The sequence below is a fragment of the Bufo bufo genome, chromosome 1, assembly GCF_905171765.1.
Source record: "Bufo bufo chromosome 1, aBufBuf1.1, whole genome shotgun sequence".
In the NCBI taxonomy this organism is placed as follows: Eukaryota; Metazoa; Chordata; class Amphibia; order Anura; family Bufonidae; genus Bufo; species Bufo bufo.
In genome coordinates this window covers 153,711,003-153,733,715 of record NC_053389.1, presented here as the reverse complement: position 1 = coordinate 153,733,715, position 22,713 = coordinate 153,711,003, and the positions used below count along the sequence as shown (strand labels likewise).

General features: G+C 47.1%; 1 protein-coding gene across 4 annotated transcripts in view; it reads right to left on the bottom strand.

The window, feature by feature from the left end:
• CLSTN1 (calsyntenin 1) overlaps nt 1-1,273 on the bottom strand; it is a 97,714-nt gene extending 96,441 nt beyond the window's left edge. For all 4 annotated transcript variants that reach the window (XM_040430897.1, XM_040430914.1, XM_040430906.1 and 1 more), the window contains exon 1: nt 963-1,273. In XM_040430897.1, the coding sequence (XP_040286831.1) occupies nt 963-1,041 (79 nt within the window). In that variant the 5' untranslated portion in view covers nt 1,042-1,273. The remainder of the gene's footprint in view (nt 1-962) is intronic.
• Between the last annotated feature and the right edge of the window lie 21,440 nt (nt 1,274-22,713).

Below are 22,713 nucleotides of genomic sequence, written 5' to 3'. Positions count from 1 at the left end.
TAACCTGTGTGGTCTCCACTGAAATCTATAGTAGGGAGATCTGCAATGCGCATACCCACGGACCCCACAACGCTGCCCGATCCCCCTGTCTGGGTGCAGGAGCTCTGCAGTCAGGATAATGGAAGTGCTGGCCCCCCCAGGGAGGGGATTCACGAATCCTGCGGAAGAGAGATCCCAAGTAGCCTGTAGATGCCGGTACCTACTGACTCCAGCAAGACCCAACCTGGCACAGTGCAAGGCATGCATCATGGCATAGCCAGTGTTCAGATCATCAGACACTCAAACGGTTAAAAGGCTCAGATCTATGAATGAAAAAGAGTAAGCCGTCTTGAAACATGAGATAAATGCCACCCATGGGTGCCACCATGCCCGCATCCTTAGTGGCAGACTGATGAAACAGGTACAATCAGCCTTCCTTTTGCTGGATCCCTGGGGCATCAGCGCTGCCATCATAGATGACATAGCAACGGATACAGGACTGTCTGCAATCCCCTCCCCCTCAAGTGAGAAACCCGCCTGGATGAAGCCAAATATCGGGACCTGAAGGAATAAGCTGCACTTTGCTGGAAACAAAGGGGAATCTTCATGTAATGTATCTAGAGATAATGGATGGGAAGGCTGCTGGATACCGGCTGATCCGATCCACTATAAGGGTCTCAGCCCATTAAAATCAATGGGGCCTGTTAATATGACAGATTCTCCAGGGCTGCAGCAAGCGGCTGTCAGTCTCACCCGGGGGCAGAGCGGGTGACCGGACCTCACAGCCCGGGCATGGATCATTATCACACTGATCTATGGCTGCAGCTCGTACACGGTGAGAGATACATGCCAGGTCCCTGGAGGGACGGACTTCTCCATGGAAACCACAGTCCTCCTGAGAGGGATGTGCCCACAGGGGTCACCCTGCCCGTGAACCATCACCCCGTGCCTCCATTGGAATGCCCACATCACAACCCCCTCACCTCGGGCGGCCAGTGCACCACACACCAGCCCGGCGACGAGCAGCAGGCAGGCCAGGGAGCAGCGCCACATCCCCGGCATCTTCTCTGCCCTCCTCCCTGGCTCCGGGCGCTAAGAGCAACCAAACGTCCCTCCCCCTCCTTTGCGTCTCCTCCGGTAATCCGGGAGGGTTAGCGCTCAGCTCCTCGTACTACGTCTCCCTCCTCTTCTATGGTCAACTGCGATATCCCCGGTCCGGTACCCGGTGCGGAGCTAAGATGGCGGATGCTGCTGAGAAGACGTCTCTGTGTCTGCGGGCACCGCGGTGACCAACCCCGCCCCCTGCCACACCTACCAATCACTGCAACGTTTGCGTTCCAGGTAGCTGTAGCCGCGCCCATGTCAGAGGCTTTCGGCGCTCGGTATTGGCTACCCGTGGGACGCACGATTTTCCCGCCCATGATGGGCTGAGATGTGATACAAATAGCAGGGCCGCCCCCTGCCTGAGGAGATGAGAATGAGATGGGGCAGGTTTAGTGATGGGCGGTGGAGGGTACGTGTGAGGTGCGGAGAGGTGTTGCCTGCATCCTCAGAGATGCTCTGCACCAGGGGCACACCCTGTACCTATTAGGCTAATGGATCTCACTAACAATTACCTCAGGACACATCGTGTTGCTGTCACGGTGTGTGCCATGCTGCAGCCTCAGCCCGGGAGACCTGTGTTATATGTGCCTGGTCGTAAGAAACCAGGTCATTTGTTTGTACTCACCTGAAATGACCTGACTGCGCCCCCATAATTCCTGCCAATCACCCCATAATAAAACCAGTGTACAACAAAATACCAGCACATGCCCTGTAACCAATACACAATGGCCCTATAATATCAGCAAGTACTCCCAATTAACAACAGTGCCCATATAACAGCCACCGCGTCCTCATAACACAGTGCCCATAACATAGCCATAGTGCCCTCATAATAGCATAGTGCCCATAACAGCCACTGCGTCCTCATAACATACTGCCCATAACATAGCCATAGTGCCCTCATAATTAGTGTTGATCAAGCACCAGAGCACAATGGAAGTCAATAGGAGAACCCTAGCATTAAAGGGATTCTGTCATGACATTTTAGGCCTATAACCTAAACATATGGCCAGGTCCCTACTAATAGCCTGAATCCGAAACTGTCCTTATTAAATCTGCCTGTGGCTCTATTAGCACATAAAACAGGTTTTTATAATCTGACATTCACCTAAGGTGCCCAAGGGGACGTCGCTTCATACAGGGTGCCCGGCTGCAACCATTTCCGTCTGGTGCCCAGCGCCGCCTTCCCAGTTGAAATCGCCGCCTTCCTCACCTCAGCCCTACCTCCGCAATCGTCCGGTCCCTCAGTTTATGCCTAGTGCGCACGCGCGGGATCTGGCAGAGGGACCGGACGATTGCGGAAGCGGGGCTTAGGTGAGGAAGGCGGCAATTTCAACTGGGAAGGCGGCGCTGGGCACCAGACGGAGATGACTGCAGCCGGGCACCCTGTATGAAGCGACGTCCCCTTGGGCACCTTAGGTAGGTGAATGACAGGTTATAAAAACCTGTTTTATGTGCTAATAGAGCCACAGGCAGATTTAATAAGGACAGTTTCGGATTCATACTATTTGGACGGACCTGGCCATATGTTTAGGTTATAGACCTAAAATGTCATGACAGAATCCCTTTAAACCAGGCACTCTGAAGAGGGGAGGGTGTCTGGTTCACAGGAAAAGGTCAGAAATTGATGGAAACACTACTGAAATGGTTCGGGAACAGCATGCAGGGCCGGATTAACGTAGGGGCTGATGGAGCTGCAGCTCCAGGCCCCTACCATAAAATAGGCCCATCTGCCAGCCAAAAGGCCGTCGGGAGGGTTAAAAGTCCTTTGTTGTACACAGCGCAGCGTCACACAGCACACAGTCAATGCAGAGACACTCACCTCACTGGCAGCAGGGAGCCTGAGGGCGGGACTCGGGAGGAGCGTAATATGATCCTAGAGTGGAAGCTGCTTCTGCCTGCCCCTCCCCGCCCCGCCCACCAACCAATCAGAGCTGAGGCACGGCAAGCACTTCACAGGTCCTGTAAGGGAACTGCACAGTGTAAAGTGTAGTTCCCAGGTTAGAACAGTGCATCTGCCAGGACCTGTGATGACATCATCTTCAGCATCACAGGTCCTGCAGAATCTAGCAAAGGAACTGCACCAAAAATGGTGTAGTTCCTAGGTTTCAAAGGTACATCTGCCAGGACCTGTGATGACATCATCACAGGTCCTTCAACCCCTAACAGCAAGTATTTGAAGTTCACAATCAGCTCTGCATTGATCCATACAGACTGGAATGGAGTGGTAAGAGGAGGTCCTCCACTTTTCATCATTTACCCCCTCCATGCCCTGTTTTTACTCATTGCTCACTCATGTATAATACTTCAGACAAGTACAGTGACCACAACCTCATGTACTTCACACACAGTGACCATAATTGTATAACTGACCACATATTTCTATAAACACTGCATCTACAGTATTATACCTTGTATGCCTCACATATTATATATATATATATATATATATATATATATATGCACACACACACACACACACACACACACACACACACTCTGCATATATTAAACAGTATTATAGATGCAATATGTACAGATATATAATATATATTGCAGTGTACTGATATGTGAGGTACAAGGTATAATATATGCAGTGTGTATAGATATATTGTATATACAGCAGTGTACTGATATGTTAGGTACGAGGTATAATAGATGGTGTGTACAGGTATATTGTATATACAGCATTGGATTGATATGTGAGGTACGAGCTGTAATTTATACCTCATATATCAGTACACTGCTGTATATACTATATACCTGAACACACTGCATATATTATACCACGTTCCTCACATATCAGTACATTGCTGTATACACTATACATCTGTACACACTGTATCTATTATGCCTCTTTTGTGTGCCAGGCCTGTTTTGTAATCCCAATCCGGCCCTGATGGCATAAATTATAAAACAGCAGCGAACATAGTTCATGGAACAAAGAGAGAGGCCTGGAATGGGTAGTGGGAGGGGCTATAAAAGGGGAATGGGGGCCCAATTTAGATTCTTGCTATGGGGCCCAGTGATTTCTATGTACACCTTTGACAGGAGCAGAGAGATAAGAGAAGTGACAGATGACACAGAGTTTAGATTACAGGTTGAATTAACCCTTTAGGATCAAATTGGCTTCTCAGGAGATAAATATGTTAAAGGCATCTCATTCAGTAGCTATATAACTAAGGGTGGGTTCACATCTCCTTTATGGATTCCGTGAAGTGGGGACTGTGGGGACTATTTTATTATCAGCCAGTGACTGTGTTACTGTAATACTGTTATCAATTCAGCACATAGTTTTCCCTGTGCGTGCAGTCACATTTCACTTCACTTGGTTCGTTGTACTACTGTCAGTGTCAGACTGTTGTCCCTGTGGGTAACAATGCACAACAGACAACAATGCACACCACAGTGACAGCTCCTGACTCCTGTCCTGAGTCCTCCTGTCCGGCGTCAGCCTCAGCTTCCCTTCACTATCACTATAATCAATCACTCTTCCTGATCCTGACTCACTCATTAGAGAGCTGAAGAGCCGACTGAGTCAGCAGCAGCAAGTGAATCGAATGGATAGCATCTGCGCATGCGCACCGGCACCTAGAGTCTTCAGTTCACTTGCGAGTCAGCTCAGCAGTCAGTGACTCACCAAGTGAACCGAAGATCCGATTCATGAATCGGTTCATTTGAATGAGCTGATTCAAATGAACCGATTCATCTGAAAGATCCGAACTTCCTATCACTACTGAGGTCATATCCGGCGGGCCGCGGCATTACAGGAACAGCACCAGCTGCTCTGACGTCCTGCCGCGGGATATACGTCACAGGATATCCGGCGGCAGGACGTCAGAGCAGCTGGTGCGGTTCCTGTAATGCCGGCCCGCTGGATATGACCTCAGTGCGCCCGCGGTTATCCCTCCTGCACGCTGCGCTGTGTACAACCTACTCAGCAGTTTCGACCAGCACACGGCCCACAGCGCTCAGCCACACCAGCCCGTGAGACAGCAGGAGCTTCTGGAGCAGGGCAGGTATCAGATAAACTCATCCAGTTGGAAGGGAGGGCAATCATAGTGCTGTTCTAATTTATGGACACAGCTCTCAGAATGCTTAGCCAGCCTTCTATCTGGCTGTTTCTGAGCCTGTGGACTGTGACTCTCAAGAAGCACAGCCAGATAGAAGGCTGGCTAAGCATGCTGAGAGCTGTGTCCATAAATCATAACAGCACTATGGAAATTACTGACTGGCTAAGCATGCTGAGAGCTCAGTCTAAATAACATAACACATTAAAGAAATTACTGTTTCTAGCTGCTAGTCCACAGCTAGTCCACAGCTAGTCCACAGCAGCTAGAAACAGTAATTTCTTTAAAGGGATTCTGTCACCAGGTTTGACCCCTGTCAGCTAAAAATATGCTGATGTTCAGGGCGTCTTCACGATTCCTAATGTGGGCCTATAAATGTCATCTGTGGGCTTATTTAGCTAAAAAACAGCTTTTACTAACCTGTCAGTCAAACAAATAAGGTGCCCAAGGGGATGTTAATGGGTGCAAGATGCCCGCCGCACCCACCGCCGTTCGTGCCCAGCGCCGCCTTTCCGGACTTCTGCACCGCCTCCTAATCCTTTGTGCCGCCTCTCGCTCTCCCTCACTCCCCCCTCCTTCTGCTGTAAGATCTCGCGCTTGCGCACAGGGCTCTGCCTGATGCGCCCATGCAGACTTCTCCATTTGGCTTCTTACAGCGAAGTGCGCATGCGCCGGCACTTCGCTCAACCCCTGTATGCGCAAGATCTTACAGCAGGAGGAGGGGGGAGGGAGGGAGAGCGAGAGGCGGCACAGAGGATTAGGAGGCGGCGCAGAAGTCCGGAAAGGCGGCGCTGGGCATGAACGGCGGCGGGTGCGGCCGACACCTTGCATTCATTAACATCCCCTTGGGCACCTTATTTGTTTGACTGACAGGTTAGTAAAAGCTGTTTTTTAGCTAAATAAGCCCACAGATGACATTTATAAGCCCACATTAGGAATCGTGAAGACGCTCTGAACATCAGCATATTTTTAGCTGACAGGGGTCAAACCTGGTGACAGAATCCCTTTAATGTGTTATGTTATTTAGACACAGCTCTCAGCATGCTTAGCCTGCCTTCTATCTGACTGGCTAAGCATGCTGAGTGCTGTGTCCATAAATCATAACACAGCTCTATGAAAATTACTGTTTCTAGCTGCTGTTGTCCACAGTCCACAGCAGCTAGAAAACAGTAATCTTCATAGTCATGTTAAATGATCACTATAGTGTCAGGAAAACCACCTCCCGTGGTCCCCCTCCATGTTGCCAAGATAGAAGCCAAATGAAGGGGTAGTTGCAGGAACAAAATACTTTAATGGTATCGATAAAATATATATGTAATTAAGACAATGAGTGCAGTTCCATAAAAAGGCCCAGCAAAATCCTCAGCACCAGGCCCATGATGCTCTTAATCCGGCCCTGACAGCATGGGGAGGATGTCTGGATGCATCTTGGACTCCCAGGTCGCAGCTGGGAACGATGTTGTCCGAGTAGTACTCCACTTTTACAGACTGACAATAATACGCACCAAACCGAAGATAAAATAAATTTTAGAGGAAAAATTGTTAGGAAACATTCTTTCCTGTATATTTCCTTGTATATAAAGTGCAAGTGCTGTCAAAAATTACAAGGAAGAGGCACTCCGATACAACCTGTATATCGCATAAAGGAGGGCCTCATTCACATTGTGGTACAATTGTTCAGGTAGTGGGACTCCTACATTCATAAAGCCTATGCACTAAGTGAAAGGGCTGCCAAAAATTACAAGGAACCGGCACTCCAATACATCCTTTATTACACATAAAGGAGGGCATCATACACACCCTTGAAAAATTATGATTGATGGCCTGCAGGTGACCCTCAAAAACATTAGGAGCAAGGGCCTGCTGGTGACCCTCTAAAACATCAGGGGCGAGGGCCTGCTGCTGATCTGACCATCTAAAACATTAGGGGTTGGGGGTCTGCTGCTGAGCTGACCATCTAAAACATTAGGGGCGAGTGCTTGCTGCTGATCTGACCATCTAAAACATTATGGGCGAGGGCCTGCTGCTGAGCTGACCATCTAAAACATTAAGGGCGAGCGCCTGCTGCTGATCTGACCATAGAAAAAATTATGGGCGAGGGCCTGCTGCTGAGCTGACCATCAAAAAAATTATGGTTGAGGGCCTGCTGCTGAATGAGAGATGAGAAGTTCTCTTTGTAGCAGGGGTCGAGAAGGGTGAACAACCAGTAATCGGTGTTGGCCAAAATGCGTACAACACGAGGGTAACGGGAAAGGCAGTCTAACATAAAGTCAGCCATGTGTGTCAGAGTCCCAACAGACAAGACTTTGCTGTCATCAGGAGGATGACTCTCAATCTCCTCATCCTCTTCCTCCTCTTCTGCCCATCCATGCTGAACAGATGGAATAAACCTGCTATGGGTACTACGCTCTGTAGCGGAGGCAACGGTCTCCTGCTCCTCCTCATCATCCAATTCGCGCTGAGAAGACGAAATGAGGGTGTTTTGGCTATCACCCTGTGTACTGTCTTCCCCCATTTGCACCTCTTCCACATGCAAAGCATCCACCTTCATTATGAGCAGCAAGCGTTTCAGTAGACACAGAAGTGGGATGGTTACGCTGATAATAGCGGCATCGCTGCTCACCATCTGTATTGATTCCTCAAAGTTGCGTTAAACCACACAGAGGTCAGACATCCATGCCCATTCGTCGCTTGTGAAAAGTTGAAGCTGACTGGAAAGGCGACGACCATGTTGCAGCTGGTATTCCATTACTGCTCTCTGCTGCTCACAAAGCCTGGCCAACATGTGGAACGTGTCGCACAACAGTTGGTGAGCTGGCAATTGCAAGCGCTGCTGCAGCGCTGCCAGATCAGTGGCAGCTATAGTTGACTTTTGGAAATGGGCACACACGCGGCGCACCTCCAACAGTAGCTAAGGCAAATTGGGGTAGGTTTTGAGAAACCGATGAACCCGTGGGCTAGGCATTGTATGTGTGTGAGCTTGCCAAGCTCCAAAGCCGCCACCAAGTTACGGCCATTATCAAACACAACCATGCCTGGTTGTAGGTTGAGTGGCGAGAGCCACAGCTCAGTCTAGTCACTTATACCCTGCCACAGCTCTGCGGCGGTGTGCTGTTTGTCACCTAAACAAATAAGTTTCAGCGCGGCCTGTTGCTGCTTCCCCACTGCAATGCTTCACTGCTTCCAGCTACTGACTGGTGCTGCAAAATCAGGCCGCGGAAAGCCTCAGTGTCCACAAGCCTAAATGGTAACATTTTGAGGGCCAGCAATTTGGAAAGGTGCGCATTTAGTGCTATGGCCTGTGGGTGGGTGGCTGGGTATTTGCGCTTTCGTTCAAAGGCCTGGGGTATTGACATTTGTACGCTGCGCTGGGACACAGAAGTAGATGTGCTAGCTGATGGTGTTTGCGAAAGTCCAGGTGCAGGGCGGGAGGCATCTGGGCCTGCGTCTTGGACAGGGGATTGGTCAGCACGTAACATAGGGGAAGAGGAGGCAGTGGTGTGACCCGCAGACACTGATTGTGGACCTAGGCGTTCGGCCCACCTATTAGGGTGCTTTGATGCCATGTGGCGGAGCATGCTTGTGTTGGTGAGGTTGCTAGTGTTCACGCCCCTGCTCATTTTGGTACGGCACAGGTTGCAAATGACAATTCTTTTATCTTCCGCACTTTCATAAAAAAAAACGCCATACTGCGGAACACCTACCCCTTGGCAAGGGAGATTTCCGCAAGGGGGAACAGTTGCGGGCTTGTTTGGTGTGGCCTGCCTTCTCCCTTTTGCCACCCCACTGCCTCTTCCAGCCTGTTGCGGTGCTGCGGAGCCCTCCCCCTCTGTACTGCTGTCCGCGCTCGGCTTGCCACCTTCCCAGGTTGGGTCAGTGATTTCATCGTCCACCACCTCCTCTTCAGCTTCCTCACTCTGGTCATCCTAGTGACTTGTTGACCCAACAACAACCTCACTTATTGAAAAAAACTGTCTCATCCTCATCATCAACCTCTTGAGACACTAATTGCCGTTGACTTATTGGCAACTGTGTCTCATCATCATCATCCACCTCGTGAAACACTAATTGCCGTTCCGCACCGCCATTTTCTTCTGACTGTGGATGCTCAAGAGTTTGGGAATCAGGGCACAAGATCTCCTCAAGCGGGCTTGGCGAGAGGCCTAAATTAAGGAATGGTGATGAAAAGAACTCATCGGAATATCCGAGTGTGGAATAACTTGTTTGCAAAGACTCTCCTAGGTGGGAGGAAGGAGGATCATGGCAAGGATTCTGTTGACCAGACTCTTGGCTACTGAGACTGGACTTTGTGGAAGACAGGGTGGTGCTTAACCGACTGGAAGCATTATTTGCTGCAATCCAACCGACCACCTGCTTGCACTGGTCTGACTTCGAGAGTGGTGTCCTGCGCTGCCCTGCAAACTGGGACATGAAGCTAGGTATCGTGGATGAGTGTTTCTTGTGCTCTGCCAGCAGGCACAGTTTCACCACTCCTAGGGCCACGGCCTCTGCATGCTCCATCAGCAGCACGACCACTTCCCCGTCCCTTACTGCTCGCCTTCATCATATTAAATGGTATATATGCTTGCAAGTATGTCACACCTACAGTAGCGCAGATTTTTTAAGTGCGCAAATAAATTACAGTCAATTTCACAGATATTTGGGATGCGGAAACGTTATACAGAAGAGGTACCACAGGTAATGGCGCTGCTGTCACCAGCAGCTAAAAAAAATTACAGTCAATGTCACTGATATTTGGGATGCCGAAACGTTAAACAGGAGATGTAGCGCTGGTAATGTCACTGTCTGCAGCGTCTATGGAAAAAGTACACTGATGTCACAGATATTTTTATGATGCGCAAACGTTATACAGGAGATGTAGCGCAGGTAATGTCGCTGTCCGCAGCATCTACGGAAAAAGCACACTGGCTGTCACAGATATTTTTAGGATTCGCAAACGTTATACAGGAGATGTAGCGCAGGTAATGTCACTGTCCGCAGCGTCTATGGAAAAAGTACACTGGATGTCACAGATATTTTTAGGCTGCGCACCTGTTAGACAGGAGATGTAGCGCAGATAATGTCGCTGTCTGCAGCGGCCAAACTGCGCTAAAAATATATATTGCTGCCAGACACAACAATAGTCCTTAAAAGAACTTTTGGGTCTCTTACACCAACCCTGCCTAACAAAAAAAGAAAATTCAATTCTCTACACTATCTGTCCCTTCTACAGCACAGCTCTCCCTGACTAATACTGAGCCGAACCACGTGTCATTGGGTGTTTTATAACACCCGATGACTCGTTCCAGCGAGCCAATCACTGCAATGCCAGTAACCAACATGGCTACGGCATTACAGTGAGTGGCAGTACTTACCTGCACGTTTATTGGGTATCAAGCACACGCGGTATTCGGCTCGCTCAACACTACTCATAATAACATACTGCCCATAACATAGCCATAGTGCCCTCATAATAACACAGTACCCATAACATAGCCATAGTGCCCTCATAATAACACAGTGCCCCTATAACAGCAATCAGTGCCCATAACATAGCCACAGTGCCCTCATAATAACACAGTGCCCTAAAACAGCAGTCAGTGCCCATAACATAACCACAGCCCCATCATAATAGCACAGTGCCCCTATAACAGTGATAAGTGCCCATAACATATCCATAGTGTCCTCATAATAACACAGTGCCCATAACATAGCCATAGTGCCTCATAATAACACAGTGCCCCTATAACAGTAGTCAGTGCCCATAACATAGCCACAGCTCCCTCATAATAGCACAGTGCCCCTATAACAGCGATAAGTGCCCATAACATATCCATAGTGTCCTCATAACACAGTGGCCATAACAGCCATAGTGACCTCATAATAACACAGTGCCCATTGCATAGCCATAGTGCTCTCATAATAACACAGTGCTCCTATAACAGCAGTCAGTGCCCATAACATAGCCACAGTGCCCTCATACTAAAACACACCCATAACATAGCCATAGTGCCCTCATAATAACACAGTGCCCTAAAACAGCAGTCAGTGCCAGTTAACATAGCCACAGCCCCCTCATTATAGCACAGTGCCCCTATAACAGTGATAAGTGCCCATAACATATCCATAGTGTCCTCATAATAACACAGTGCCCATAACATAACCATAGTGCCCTCATAATAACACAGTGCCCATAACATAGCCATAGTGCCCTCATAATAACACAGTGCCCATTGCATAGCCATAGTGCCCTCATAATAACACAGTGCCCCTATAACAGCAGTCAGTACCCATAACATAGCCACAGCTCCCTCATAATAGCACAGTGCCCCTATGACAGCGATAAGTGCCCATAACATATCCATAGTGTCCTCATAATAACACAGTGCCCATTGCATAGCCATAATGCCTTCATAATTACACAGTGCCCATTGCATAGCCATAGTGTCCTCATAATAACACAGTCCCCCGATAACAAACCAACACCCTATAATATCTACAGTTCTCCTATTATAACAGCACCCTGTAGCATTCCCTATAATACATTCCTGTACCCCATAACAGAACCCTCTTCATAAACTCAATGCCCTATTACAGAGTCACAGTGCTCCCTTATAATTATTGTACTGTATATTAATATTAAGAGGGGGTGTCCCGCAGTACCCTCATAATACCAGCCACAGTAGTACTTCATAAAAACAGCCCCAGTGTCTCCATACCTAGTGCCCCTGGAATACCAGCCACATCAGTGCCCCATAAGGCACCTTTCACACGAGCGGGATGGATTAGGTCCAGATGCGTTCAGTGAAACTCGCACTATTTTGCAAGCAAGTTCAGTCAGTTTTGTCTGCGATTGCGTTTAGTTGTTCAGTTTTTTCCGCACGGGTGCAATGCGTTTTGATGCGTTTTTCACGTGCGTGATAAAAAACTGAAGGTTTACAAACAACATCTCTTAGCAACCATCAGTGAAAAACGCATCGCACCCGCACTTGCTTGCGGATGCAATGCGATTTTCACACAGCCCCATTCACTTCTATGGGGCCAGGGCTGTGTGAAAAATGCAGAATATAGAACATGCTGCAATTTTCACGCAACGCAGAACTGATGCATGAAAAACAACGCTCATGTACACAGACCCATTGAAATGAATGGGTCAGGATTCAGTGCGGGTGCTATGCGTTCACGTCACGCATTGCACCCTCACTCGTGTGAAAGGGGCCTAAGGCTGGGTTCACACGAGCGTGTCCGGATTAGGTCCGGATGCGTCCTGGTGTGTTGCGGCAATGTTGCGGATGTTTTTTGCACGCGCGTGATAAAAAACCGACACTGGTACCCAGACCCGAACTTCTTCACAGAAGTTCAGGTTTGGGTTAGTTGTAGTGTAGATTGTATTACTTTCCCTTATAACATGGTTATAAGGGAAAATAATAGCATTCTGAATACAGAATGCATAGTACAATAGGGCTGGAGGGGTTTAAAAAAATAAACTCATTAACTCACCTTCTCCTCTTGATCTCGAAGTTCCCGGTCTCTTCTTTACTTGAGTTGTGGGCTAAAGGACCTTTGAGTTGAGTTTACTGATGAGTTGTGGGCTAAAGGACCTTTGGTGACGTCAGATCGCATGCTCCAATCACATGGTCCATCACCGTGGTGATGTACCATGTGATTGGAGCATGAGATCTGACGTCTCCAAAGGTCCTTTAGCCCACAACTCAAGTAAAGAAGAGACCGGGAACTTCGAGATCAAGAGGAGAAGGTGAGTTAATGAGTTTATTTTTTTAAACCCCTCCAGCCCTATTGTACTATGCATTCTGTATTCAGAATGCTATTATTTTCCCTTATAACCATGTTATAAGGGAAAGTAATACAGTTTATAGACTGTCACCTAGCAACCATGCGTGAAAATCGCACCGCATCCGCACTTGCTTGCGGATGCTTGCGATTTTCACGCAACCCCATTCACTTCTATGGGGCCTGCGTTGCGTGAAAAACGCAGAATATAGAGCACGCAACGCATAAGTGATGCGTGAAAATCATCGCTCATCTGAACAGCCCCATAGAAATGAATGGGTCCAGATTCAGTGCGGGTGCAATGCGTTCACCTACCGCATTGCATCCGCGCGGAAATCTCGCCCGTGTGAACGCAGCCTAAATCAGCCATAGTGCCCTCAAGCTTTAGGCTTTGCCTATACTCCTGACTAGTAAGGGGTCTGATGGCAGGGGAGGGTATCACCGTGTCACTGCAGTGAAATGTCGGGTACAGTTGAAAATAAAATCTACAGTCAAAATAGTCTGTATTTTCTTAGGAAAAATATAAATAACCCCAACCAACCCTCCATCAATATAATTACTACCAAATACTGGATGCAGCTGCTTTACTATGTCTGATTCTAAGGGGTTCTGAAGCAGCTGTGGCTTGCTATAGCCACACTGTTCCCTTGAGCTGCTCCTAGGAATATTCCTGCCACAGACAGTGTCATTCCAAAAATAAATAATGTACAGACTGAGATTATACTAGGCTACTTTCAGACAGGCGTTTTGGTTTCCGTTTGTGAGATCCGGTCAGGGCTCTCACAAGCGGTCCAAAACGGATCAGTTTTCATTGTAATGCATTCTGAATGGAAAAGGATCCGCTCAGAATGCATCAGTTTGTCTCCGTTCCGTCTCCATTCTGCTTTGGTGTCCGTCTGACGAAACTGAGCCAAACAGATCCGTCCTGACACACAATGTAAGTCAATGGGGATGGATCCGTTTTCTATGACACAATCTGGCACAATAGAAAACGGATCCATCCTCCATTGACTTTTAATGGTGTTCAAGACGGATCTGTCATGGCGATGTTAAAGATAATACAAACGGATCTGTTCTGAACGGATGCAGGCAGTTGCATTATCTGAATGGATGCGTTTGTACAGATCCATGACGGATCAGCACCCAACGCGAGTGTGAAAGTAGCCTTATATTTATAGTAGCCAAGATCATTATAAAGTACAAGTATACACAGCATCTGTCTTCACTTCCTGCTACTTGAAACATTTTAGGCCGTGTTCACATGTTCAGGTTTCGCTAACGTTCTGCAGGTAATTCAAATGAATAGGGTATTTTATACTCCATTTACGTGCAACTGAAAAAAGCATGCAGAGTAAGGCCTCTTGCACACAAACGGCAGGTCCGCAATACACGGGCACCGGCCCGAGTGCACTCCACATCACTCCACAGATGTGGACCCATTCACTCGAATGGGTCCGCAATCACGGAGATGTGGAACGGAAGCACGGATCGGAACCCCACGGAAGCACTACGGAGTGCTTCCATGGTGTTTCTGTCCGTGCCTCTGCACCGCAAAAAAAATAGAACTTGTTCTATTTATTTGTTGTGGTGCAGACGGACCACGGACCCATTCAAGTTGAAGAGTGCAAGAGGCCTAAAGCACATGCCATGGATGTAAAAATCCACAGTATAATCACTATTTGTGTGGATGTTACACAGGAAAGACACGGATTAGGCCCATTGAATAACAAGGAGGCTAATCCACACACTAGTATGCTGGCACCTCCATGACAGAAATCACTTTAATTCGAACATATTATTTTTTTTCTTGGGATATTTTGGTCACTACAAAATAACTGCAATGATGGGAATGACTGTCTCTTCGGTACTATAAACAGATATTGCTAACAATCATCATTTACAGTAAAAAAAAAAACTATTAAACATGCTGCTCTAATGTATCTGCTCAAGAATGGCAGGTCAAAAGAGCCTTCCTCCCCAAATAAATTCTATGAATAGTCCTGAATGACAACTCCCATCATAGAAATACTTGCCCGGTACAGTCATAAACTAATATTACGCTTAACGGTAAATAGAATTTGCTGCACAGATAAAAAAGCTTGTCACCACTTTGGTTCATGGCAGGAGCACATATCACTACAACTAGTCAGATTTGCTGTCTTTATCCTTTATTAATCTATTTAGCCATTTCTAAGATATTTTGGTGTTAAGCTACATGTCACAGAAAAGGGTGTAAATACTGATCAGGAGAGTAAGGCCTTGTTCACGTGTCTGTGATGAAATCTGTGATAAGAGGGTCAGTGATTCATCCGTGAAGATTTCTGTGGACAATCCCTGTGTCCGTTTTTGTCTCTCCTTGTGTCATCCATGGAACACGGACATAGCACAGCTGAAATTTTTTAGAGCATCTCCTATAAATGATTTGTGAAAGGCGGATAAAAGACGGATGGCGTCTGTGTTGGTTCCGTGTTTTTCACAGACATATAGACCATAATGGGCACGATGGATCAAAAACAGGGCATGCTTTCATGCTAAAACCACGGACTGTGCTAAAACGGACTGACAGGCTACAAGCTGCTGCTCCATGATCCTCAGTGCTGCCTCCCATTGAGATCTATGGGAGGCAGAGAGGACACGGCTGCTGGTTTTTTGACATACTAGAATTCCGCAGTAAAACCCACAATATAAACGGGCCCTAAGGGTTCTTTTACATGGGCAGATGTTTTTGACCAAAACAAAAAATGTCTCCGTTGTGCTCCGTTTACACATTAGCTGAAAGTGATCAACCCTGCCATTGGCAAGATTGGTTAACTATATAAAATGTATAGGGCCACCCAACTCTCCTCAGATTGGAGATGTTGGGGGAAAGGAGGATCAAGCATGTTGGATTTTGGGAGATGAACATCTGCCAGAGGTGTGTAGCAGAGGCTTATTCTTTACTCCCTTTGAAACGTGCATATTCATATTATAGGAAGCTGGGAGGAATGGCTGTTGGCTAATGTATCAGCAGCTTTTGACCATAGGTCACAGCAAACGCTCCAATCACAGGACATACACAAAACCTGAAAAGTAAAGACCGTATGTAAAAAAAGGCTGTCATTAATGAATACTCAAATAAAATCCCAAATCAAAGTCAATAAGTGCACCATATTGGGTAAATGGGTAAATGACACTTGTACTTGATATACCACAGCACCAGAACCTGCAAACGAAATTGTCATAAGAAAAAACAGAACATTCTCACCCCTTTCAATGAAGGGTACACAAAATGTCTGCTTCACTGAAAATTCCCAAGAATAGTGGTCTCCATAATTCTTAAATGGGAGAAGTTTAGAACAACCAAGACTCTTCCTAGAGCTGGCCACCCCACCATACTAAGCTAAAAGTCTTAGGAAGAGAGGTGACCAAGAACCGAATGGTCACTGGCTGAGCTCCAAAGATCCTGTGTGCATATGGGAGAAACTTCCAGAAGGTCAACCATTACTGCAGCACCCCACCATTCTGGGCTTTATGTCAGAGTGCCCAGAAAGAAGCCTCTCCTCCAAATAAAAGGCACATGACAGTTTGCACAAAAGCACCTAAAGGACTCTCAGACTGAGAACCAGCACTCTCTGGTCTCATGAAACCTACTATGTAAGGCCTCTTTCACACTTGCGTTGTCCGGATCCGGCGTGTACTCCACTTGCCGGAATTACACGCCGGATCCGGAAAAACGCAAGTGTACTGAAAGCATTTGAAGACGGAACCGTCTTCCAAATGCGTTCAGTGTTACTATGGCACCCAGGACGCTATTAAAGTCCTGGTTGCCATAGTAGGAGCGGGGAGCGGGGGAGCGGTATACTTACAGTCCGTGCGGCTCCCGGGGCGCTCCAGAATGACGTCAGAGCGCCCCATGCGCATGGATGACGTGATCCATGTGATCACATGATCCATGCGCTTGGGGCGCCTAGACGTCACTCTGGAGCGCCCGGGGAGCCGCACGGACGGTAATTATACTGCTCCCCGCTCCCCACTACACTTTACCATGGCTGCCAGGACTTTAGCGTCCCGGCAGCCATGGTAACCACTCTGAAAAAGCTAAATGTCGGCTCCGGCAATGCGCCGAAACGACGTTTAGCTTAAGGCCGGATCCGGATCAATGCCTTTCAATGGGCATTAATTCCGGATCCGGCCTTGCGGCAAGTGTTCCGGATTTTTGGCCGGAGCAAAAAGCGCAGCATGCTGCGGTATTTTCTCCGGCCAAAAAACGTTCCGTTCCGGAACTGAAGACATCCTGATGCATCCTGAACGGATTTCTCTCTATTCAGAATGCATTAGGATAATCCTGATCAGGATTCTTCCGGCATAGAGCCCCGACGACGGAACTCTATGCCGGAAGACAATAACGCAGGTGTGAAAGAGCCCTAACTTGGTGGCAGCATCATTCTGTGGGGGTGTTTTGCAGAGGCTGAGACAGACTGGTTTGACTCGTGAGTTAAGGGAAAACTGAATGTGGCAAAGTACAGAGATATTTCTAATGAAAACCTGATCCAGAGAGCTCTGACCTCAGACTGGCCCGAAGGTTCGCTTTTAAACAAGACAATGACCCTAAGCACACAGCCAAGACAACACAGGCATGACTTAGGGACAACTCTGTGAATGTCCTTGAGTGGCCCAGCCAGAGCCTTGACTGGAACCCAATCGAACATCTCTAGAGAGACCTGAAAATGGCTGTCTATCGACTGTCCCCATCCAACCTGACAGACCTCGAGAGGATCTAAAGAGAAGAATGGCATAAAATCCCCACATCCAGGTGTGCAAACCTTGTGGCATCATACCCAAGAAGACTTCAGGCTGTAATCACTGCCAAAGGTTCTTCGCCTAAGTCCTAAGTAAAGAGTCTGAATTCTCATGTCAATGCAAAATTTTATTTTTCCTTTGCAATAAATTTGAAAATATCTGCAACATTCTGGTTTCACCGATGAGGAAAAATGTGAACTTTTTTTTTATTTTATCACAAGGCTGCAACAAAATATGAAAAAGTGAAGACTGAAGACTTTCCAAATGCACTGTACTTTATATGGATATTATATGTAAGAATGGTTTCGGTACATTTACCTACTCAGTATGTCTCTTAAATAGATACTACCCTCAGTAACACATTAGCACTAGTGGTCATTGGATACATCTTTATTGACCAAGATAGATACAGTAAACTGGATCTCCAAACCTACGTTCCTGTCATTCACACAGTTGCCAGCTTCCGAGGATCGATGAGATGCTCGATATATTAGCTAGCAGCAGCATCGACAGCTTCCTCCATGAGGGATGCCGGCGCATGCGCAGTAAGAATTTCTGGACATTGCTGCTGATTCATTTAGTTAAGAATTGAGATCTCTCCTCCTGGCTTTTATTTGGGACATTATTGTAAGTTCATTATTCATGTTGTTTTGTAGCAAATGCTTGTATTACACGCAAAGTGTGTAATGTACATAATTGATTATATGACACATGGAGCCTGTGTATGTCTGTGCTGTATGTTCTTTGATCAGTGCTTGAGAAAGACTCTATATGTAGTCGAAACGTCTCCTTTCCAGGTGAATAAAAGATCACCTTTATCTCACAAAGACATGCAGTGCTGTGCTCTTCTTCATATTTATCTATTCTGGGGCTGAGAAGCTTGAGCCTGACGTAACCCCCACTGCCTCTATAGAGTATTATTGTCCTATCATTGGAGTGCTTCTGACCTGTCCCCTATACCTACATAAGGAGAAAGACATGTACACGCAGTTTGCTTTCCAGTCGCAGCCCCATTTCTTGAGATAGGAGCGGGTACCAGAGCTGCACGTTTATCATTATATCCTATTAATGATGCCATGAATATTCCAGATGAGAACACCCCTTTAAGTTGGAAAAAATTGAGATTTTAATTTTAGACAATATTGCCCGCCCTAAGTCGTATTTAAGAATAGGAGCCAAGACTTCTGCTCTGTCCACTGATTTGTTTGCGGCAGCTGCCAAAAATTTTTGATCAGTGGGGTGGGGGTGCCCTCACTGATCTGATATTGATGACCTATCCTGAGAACCTCTTTTACTTTCACACTTGCGTTGTTTGATTCCGGCAGGCAGTTCCTTGCCTGAACTGCCTGCCTGATCAGGCAAACTGTATGCAAACGTATGTCATTTTTTCTGACTGATCACACATTTTTCAGACTGATCAGGATTTTGATCAGTCTGAAAAATGCCTGATCAGTCAGAAAAATGCATTGCAATACCGGATCCGTTTTTCCGGTGTCATCAGGCAAAATGGATCAGGTATTTATTTTTCTCTCATTTTTAGAGGTCTGCACATGCGCAGACCGGAAGGACAGATCCGGCATTCCGGTATTTTGGCAAAAAATGCCGGATTCGGCATTCAGGCCAGTCTTCCGTTTTTTTTCGCCGGAGATAAAACCGTATGCTGCGGTTTTATCTTTTGCCTGATCAGTCAAAATGACTGAACTGAAAACATCCTGATGCATCCTTAACGGATTACTCTCCATTCAGAATGCATGGGGATATGCCTGATCAGTTCTTTTCCGGTATAGAGCCCTTGTGACGGAACTCTATGCCGGAAAAGAAAAACGCTAATGTGAAAGTAGCCTTAAGCCAACACATCATCATCCTTTTTTTCTTATTTGTGAGTAATGAGTCTGCAACTCTGCTGTGCAGAATGCTGCGTGCCCCTGTTGTTTTCATACAGAGCAGACACCTCATATATTTATGTACAATGTAAAACCGCTTAAGAACAATTTACTAAAACAGTGATCATGAACTTGATGCATATGAGCAGCCTTCAGTTCTGTTACTATAGAAACCAGCTCTATTATCATATTTACTAGTCTAAAGAGGGCTTTGTACATCTTGAACATCTCTTTCCCAACCAAGTTTTTTTCAAGAGAAAACATTCTGTTGTTTGGAGCTGAGTGGGAATAGCAGCTTTATAAGCAGACCAAAGCATTGAGCGTGCAGGTGTGTTTTTATCTAAAGTGTGTTTGGTCTTAAGTGTGTGACTCAGGGGCGTTGCTAGGTTAAAACATTCGGCGCCTGGGCCCCTGATGTTTTGTCCCAGGCCCCGAATGTCCTGCCTGCCTGCTAGATACAACTGTATTGCCATCCACAGGACGGCAATACAATTGAATCTAATGCGGTGGAAGAGCTGAAAGGACCTTCTCCGTGGTTAAGAAGGACCTGCGATGATGTCACCATCATGTGACCAGTGCAGGAGAGGGCGGCAGTGAAGAGGGGAAGAAGCTGAGGTGATGTCTGCTACATCAGGAGAGGTAAGTAAAGGGAGAGGAAGAGCAATGCTGGGAGTTGTGGTTATTTAACTGGGACTGTATGTTAGGGCTGAAGGGAGGGATGTTATTTACATGGAACTGTGTGTTGGAGGTGGCTGGGGAGGGGGTTGTGTTATTTACATGGGATTGTATGTTGATAGTGGCTGTAGGAGGGAGTGATGTTATTTACATGGGACTGTATGTCGAAGGGGTCTGGGGGAGGCAGTGATTTTATTTACATGGGACTGTATGTTGGAGGCGGCTGTGGGAGGGAGTAATGTTATTTACATGGGACTGTATATCGGAGGGGGCTGGGGGAGGCAGTGATGTCATTTACATGAGACTGAATGTTATAGTGGTCTGAGGGAGGGAGTGATGTTATTTACATGGGACTGTATGTTGAAGGTGGCTGGTGAGGGGAATGATGTTATTTACATGGGAGTAAATGTTGAGGGGGTTATGTTTACATGGGATTGCATGTTGGAGGTGGCTGGGGAGGGGGTGATATTATTTACTTGGGACTGTATATTAAAGGCGGCTGGGGAGAAGGTGATGTTATTTACATGGAACTGTATTTTAGAGGGGGCTGTAGATAGAGAGGGATGTTATTTACATGGGACTGTATATTGGAGGGGGCTGGAGAGATGGTGTGATGTTATTTACATGAGACTGTATGGTGGAGGGAGGGAAATAGTGTTATTTACATGGGGATGTATGTTGGAGGGGCTGAATGGAGGGGAGTGATGTTATTTACATAGGATTGTATTTCAGAGGGGGCAGGAGAGATGGTGTGATGTTATTTACATGGGACTGCATGGTGGAGGGAGGAGTATAAATACAGGGGGCACTACAAATCCAGGGGACATTATAGGCATTCTTATTACTACTGGGGGCTCTATAGGAGGGACTTATAGATCTGCCTTATTTCTACTAAGAGCACTATGGGGGGCCCTTATTACTACAGAGGGGTCTGATGAGAGCTTTATTACCACTGGGGGAACAATAGGGGGCCTTATTTCTACTGGGGGCTCTGTGAGGGTATTATTAATACTGGAGGACTCTTTTACTAATGGGGGCACTCTTGGGAAGCGTTATCACGGTTGGGGCAGTATTACTAAATGGGCATTCTTGGGGAGCATTATCATTGTTTGGGTCACTGTAGGGGGCAATATTACTAATAAGGGCATTCTAGAAGGGAATTAATATCGGTGGGAGCACTATTACTATGGGGGCACTAATTTTTCTTCAGGATAGTATTTTGGGGTATTGGGGAGCACATCGAGCAGCAGGATAACACTGTGGGGACTCCAGGTTGGGGGATGATGATAAAAATGTGAGGAAGCTAAGATGTCTGTGTGTCACACTCTTCAGAGACAAGAAGGCTGAAAGAAGTTGTCTGGACCGAATGGAGAAGATGATGACAGAGAAGATCTACTTCCGAGGGAGACGTCACCTGGAAGGCCCTGGATGTGACAGGTATGTGCTGCTGTATAGCAAGTACAGCAAAATGCGGTGTGTGGGGGGAGGGGGAGGCAACTTAGAGAACTGGGCCATTTTAATTGGAGCTTGGGCCCCGGATCTTTTGAGACCCTAGGAACTCCCCTGCCCTACGTACAGGATAGGGGATAAGTATCTGATCGGTGGCTGCTGGGTCCACATGATCACGAGAATGGGTATCCTGTGTCCCCAAAGAAATGGAATGGTAAGTCAACCATGTTCCCTTCTGCTTCATTCAATGTCTATGGAACTTCTGGAAATAGCTGAGCATTGTACTCGGCTATCTCCAGCAGTCCGATAGAGAGTGAACAGAGTAGCTTTGTGCACGCTCGACCTGTCACTTCATTCATAAGGGGACACAGGATCCAGTTCTCATGATCAGTGGTGGTCCCAGATATTCTGTTGGTAGAGGAAAGATTCTACTGAAAAAAATAGAAATGAAAAATTGAGAGGTACAGTCAGCAGTGTACCTCCAACAGAGGCAGACCATTAAGCTGCTATGGGGCCTCTGAAGCCAGGTCTTGGACAAAAGGCCCTGCCTTCTAATTATAATTATTCTCGCTCCTGTCTTGAGTCCCTGTCCAGGGCTCAGGCTCTGCTTTCCAACTCCCTGCTTCCTCTGTCCCGTCCTCAGGGCCCCCCTTTACTCAACACATCATCAGCGGTTAGCGCTGCACCCTCTGGAGTCCCAACTAGCGCTCTATGTTTTCTCGCTGCTGGGCGCTGGACTGGCCAATCAGCATTAGCAGTGCTTGTAGAGCCTGCTGCTGATTGGCTTGCCTAGCGCCCAGCAGAGAAACATTAGTGTCCTGTGCAACAGGAGTCAGGATTTCATTCCTCTGCAAGCAACTTGCAAGTGACAATGTAGAGGATGATCAGAGTGATTTCTTGGAAAACTATTACTGTAGGTGAGACGTGACTGTGCTGTCAGTAATGTGTGTTTTGGGTGTGCAGTGCTGATCCCCTAGTTCTGA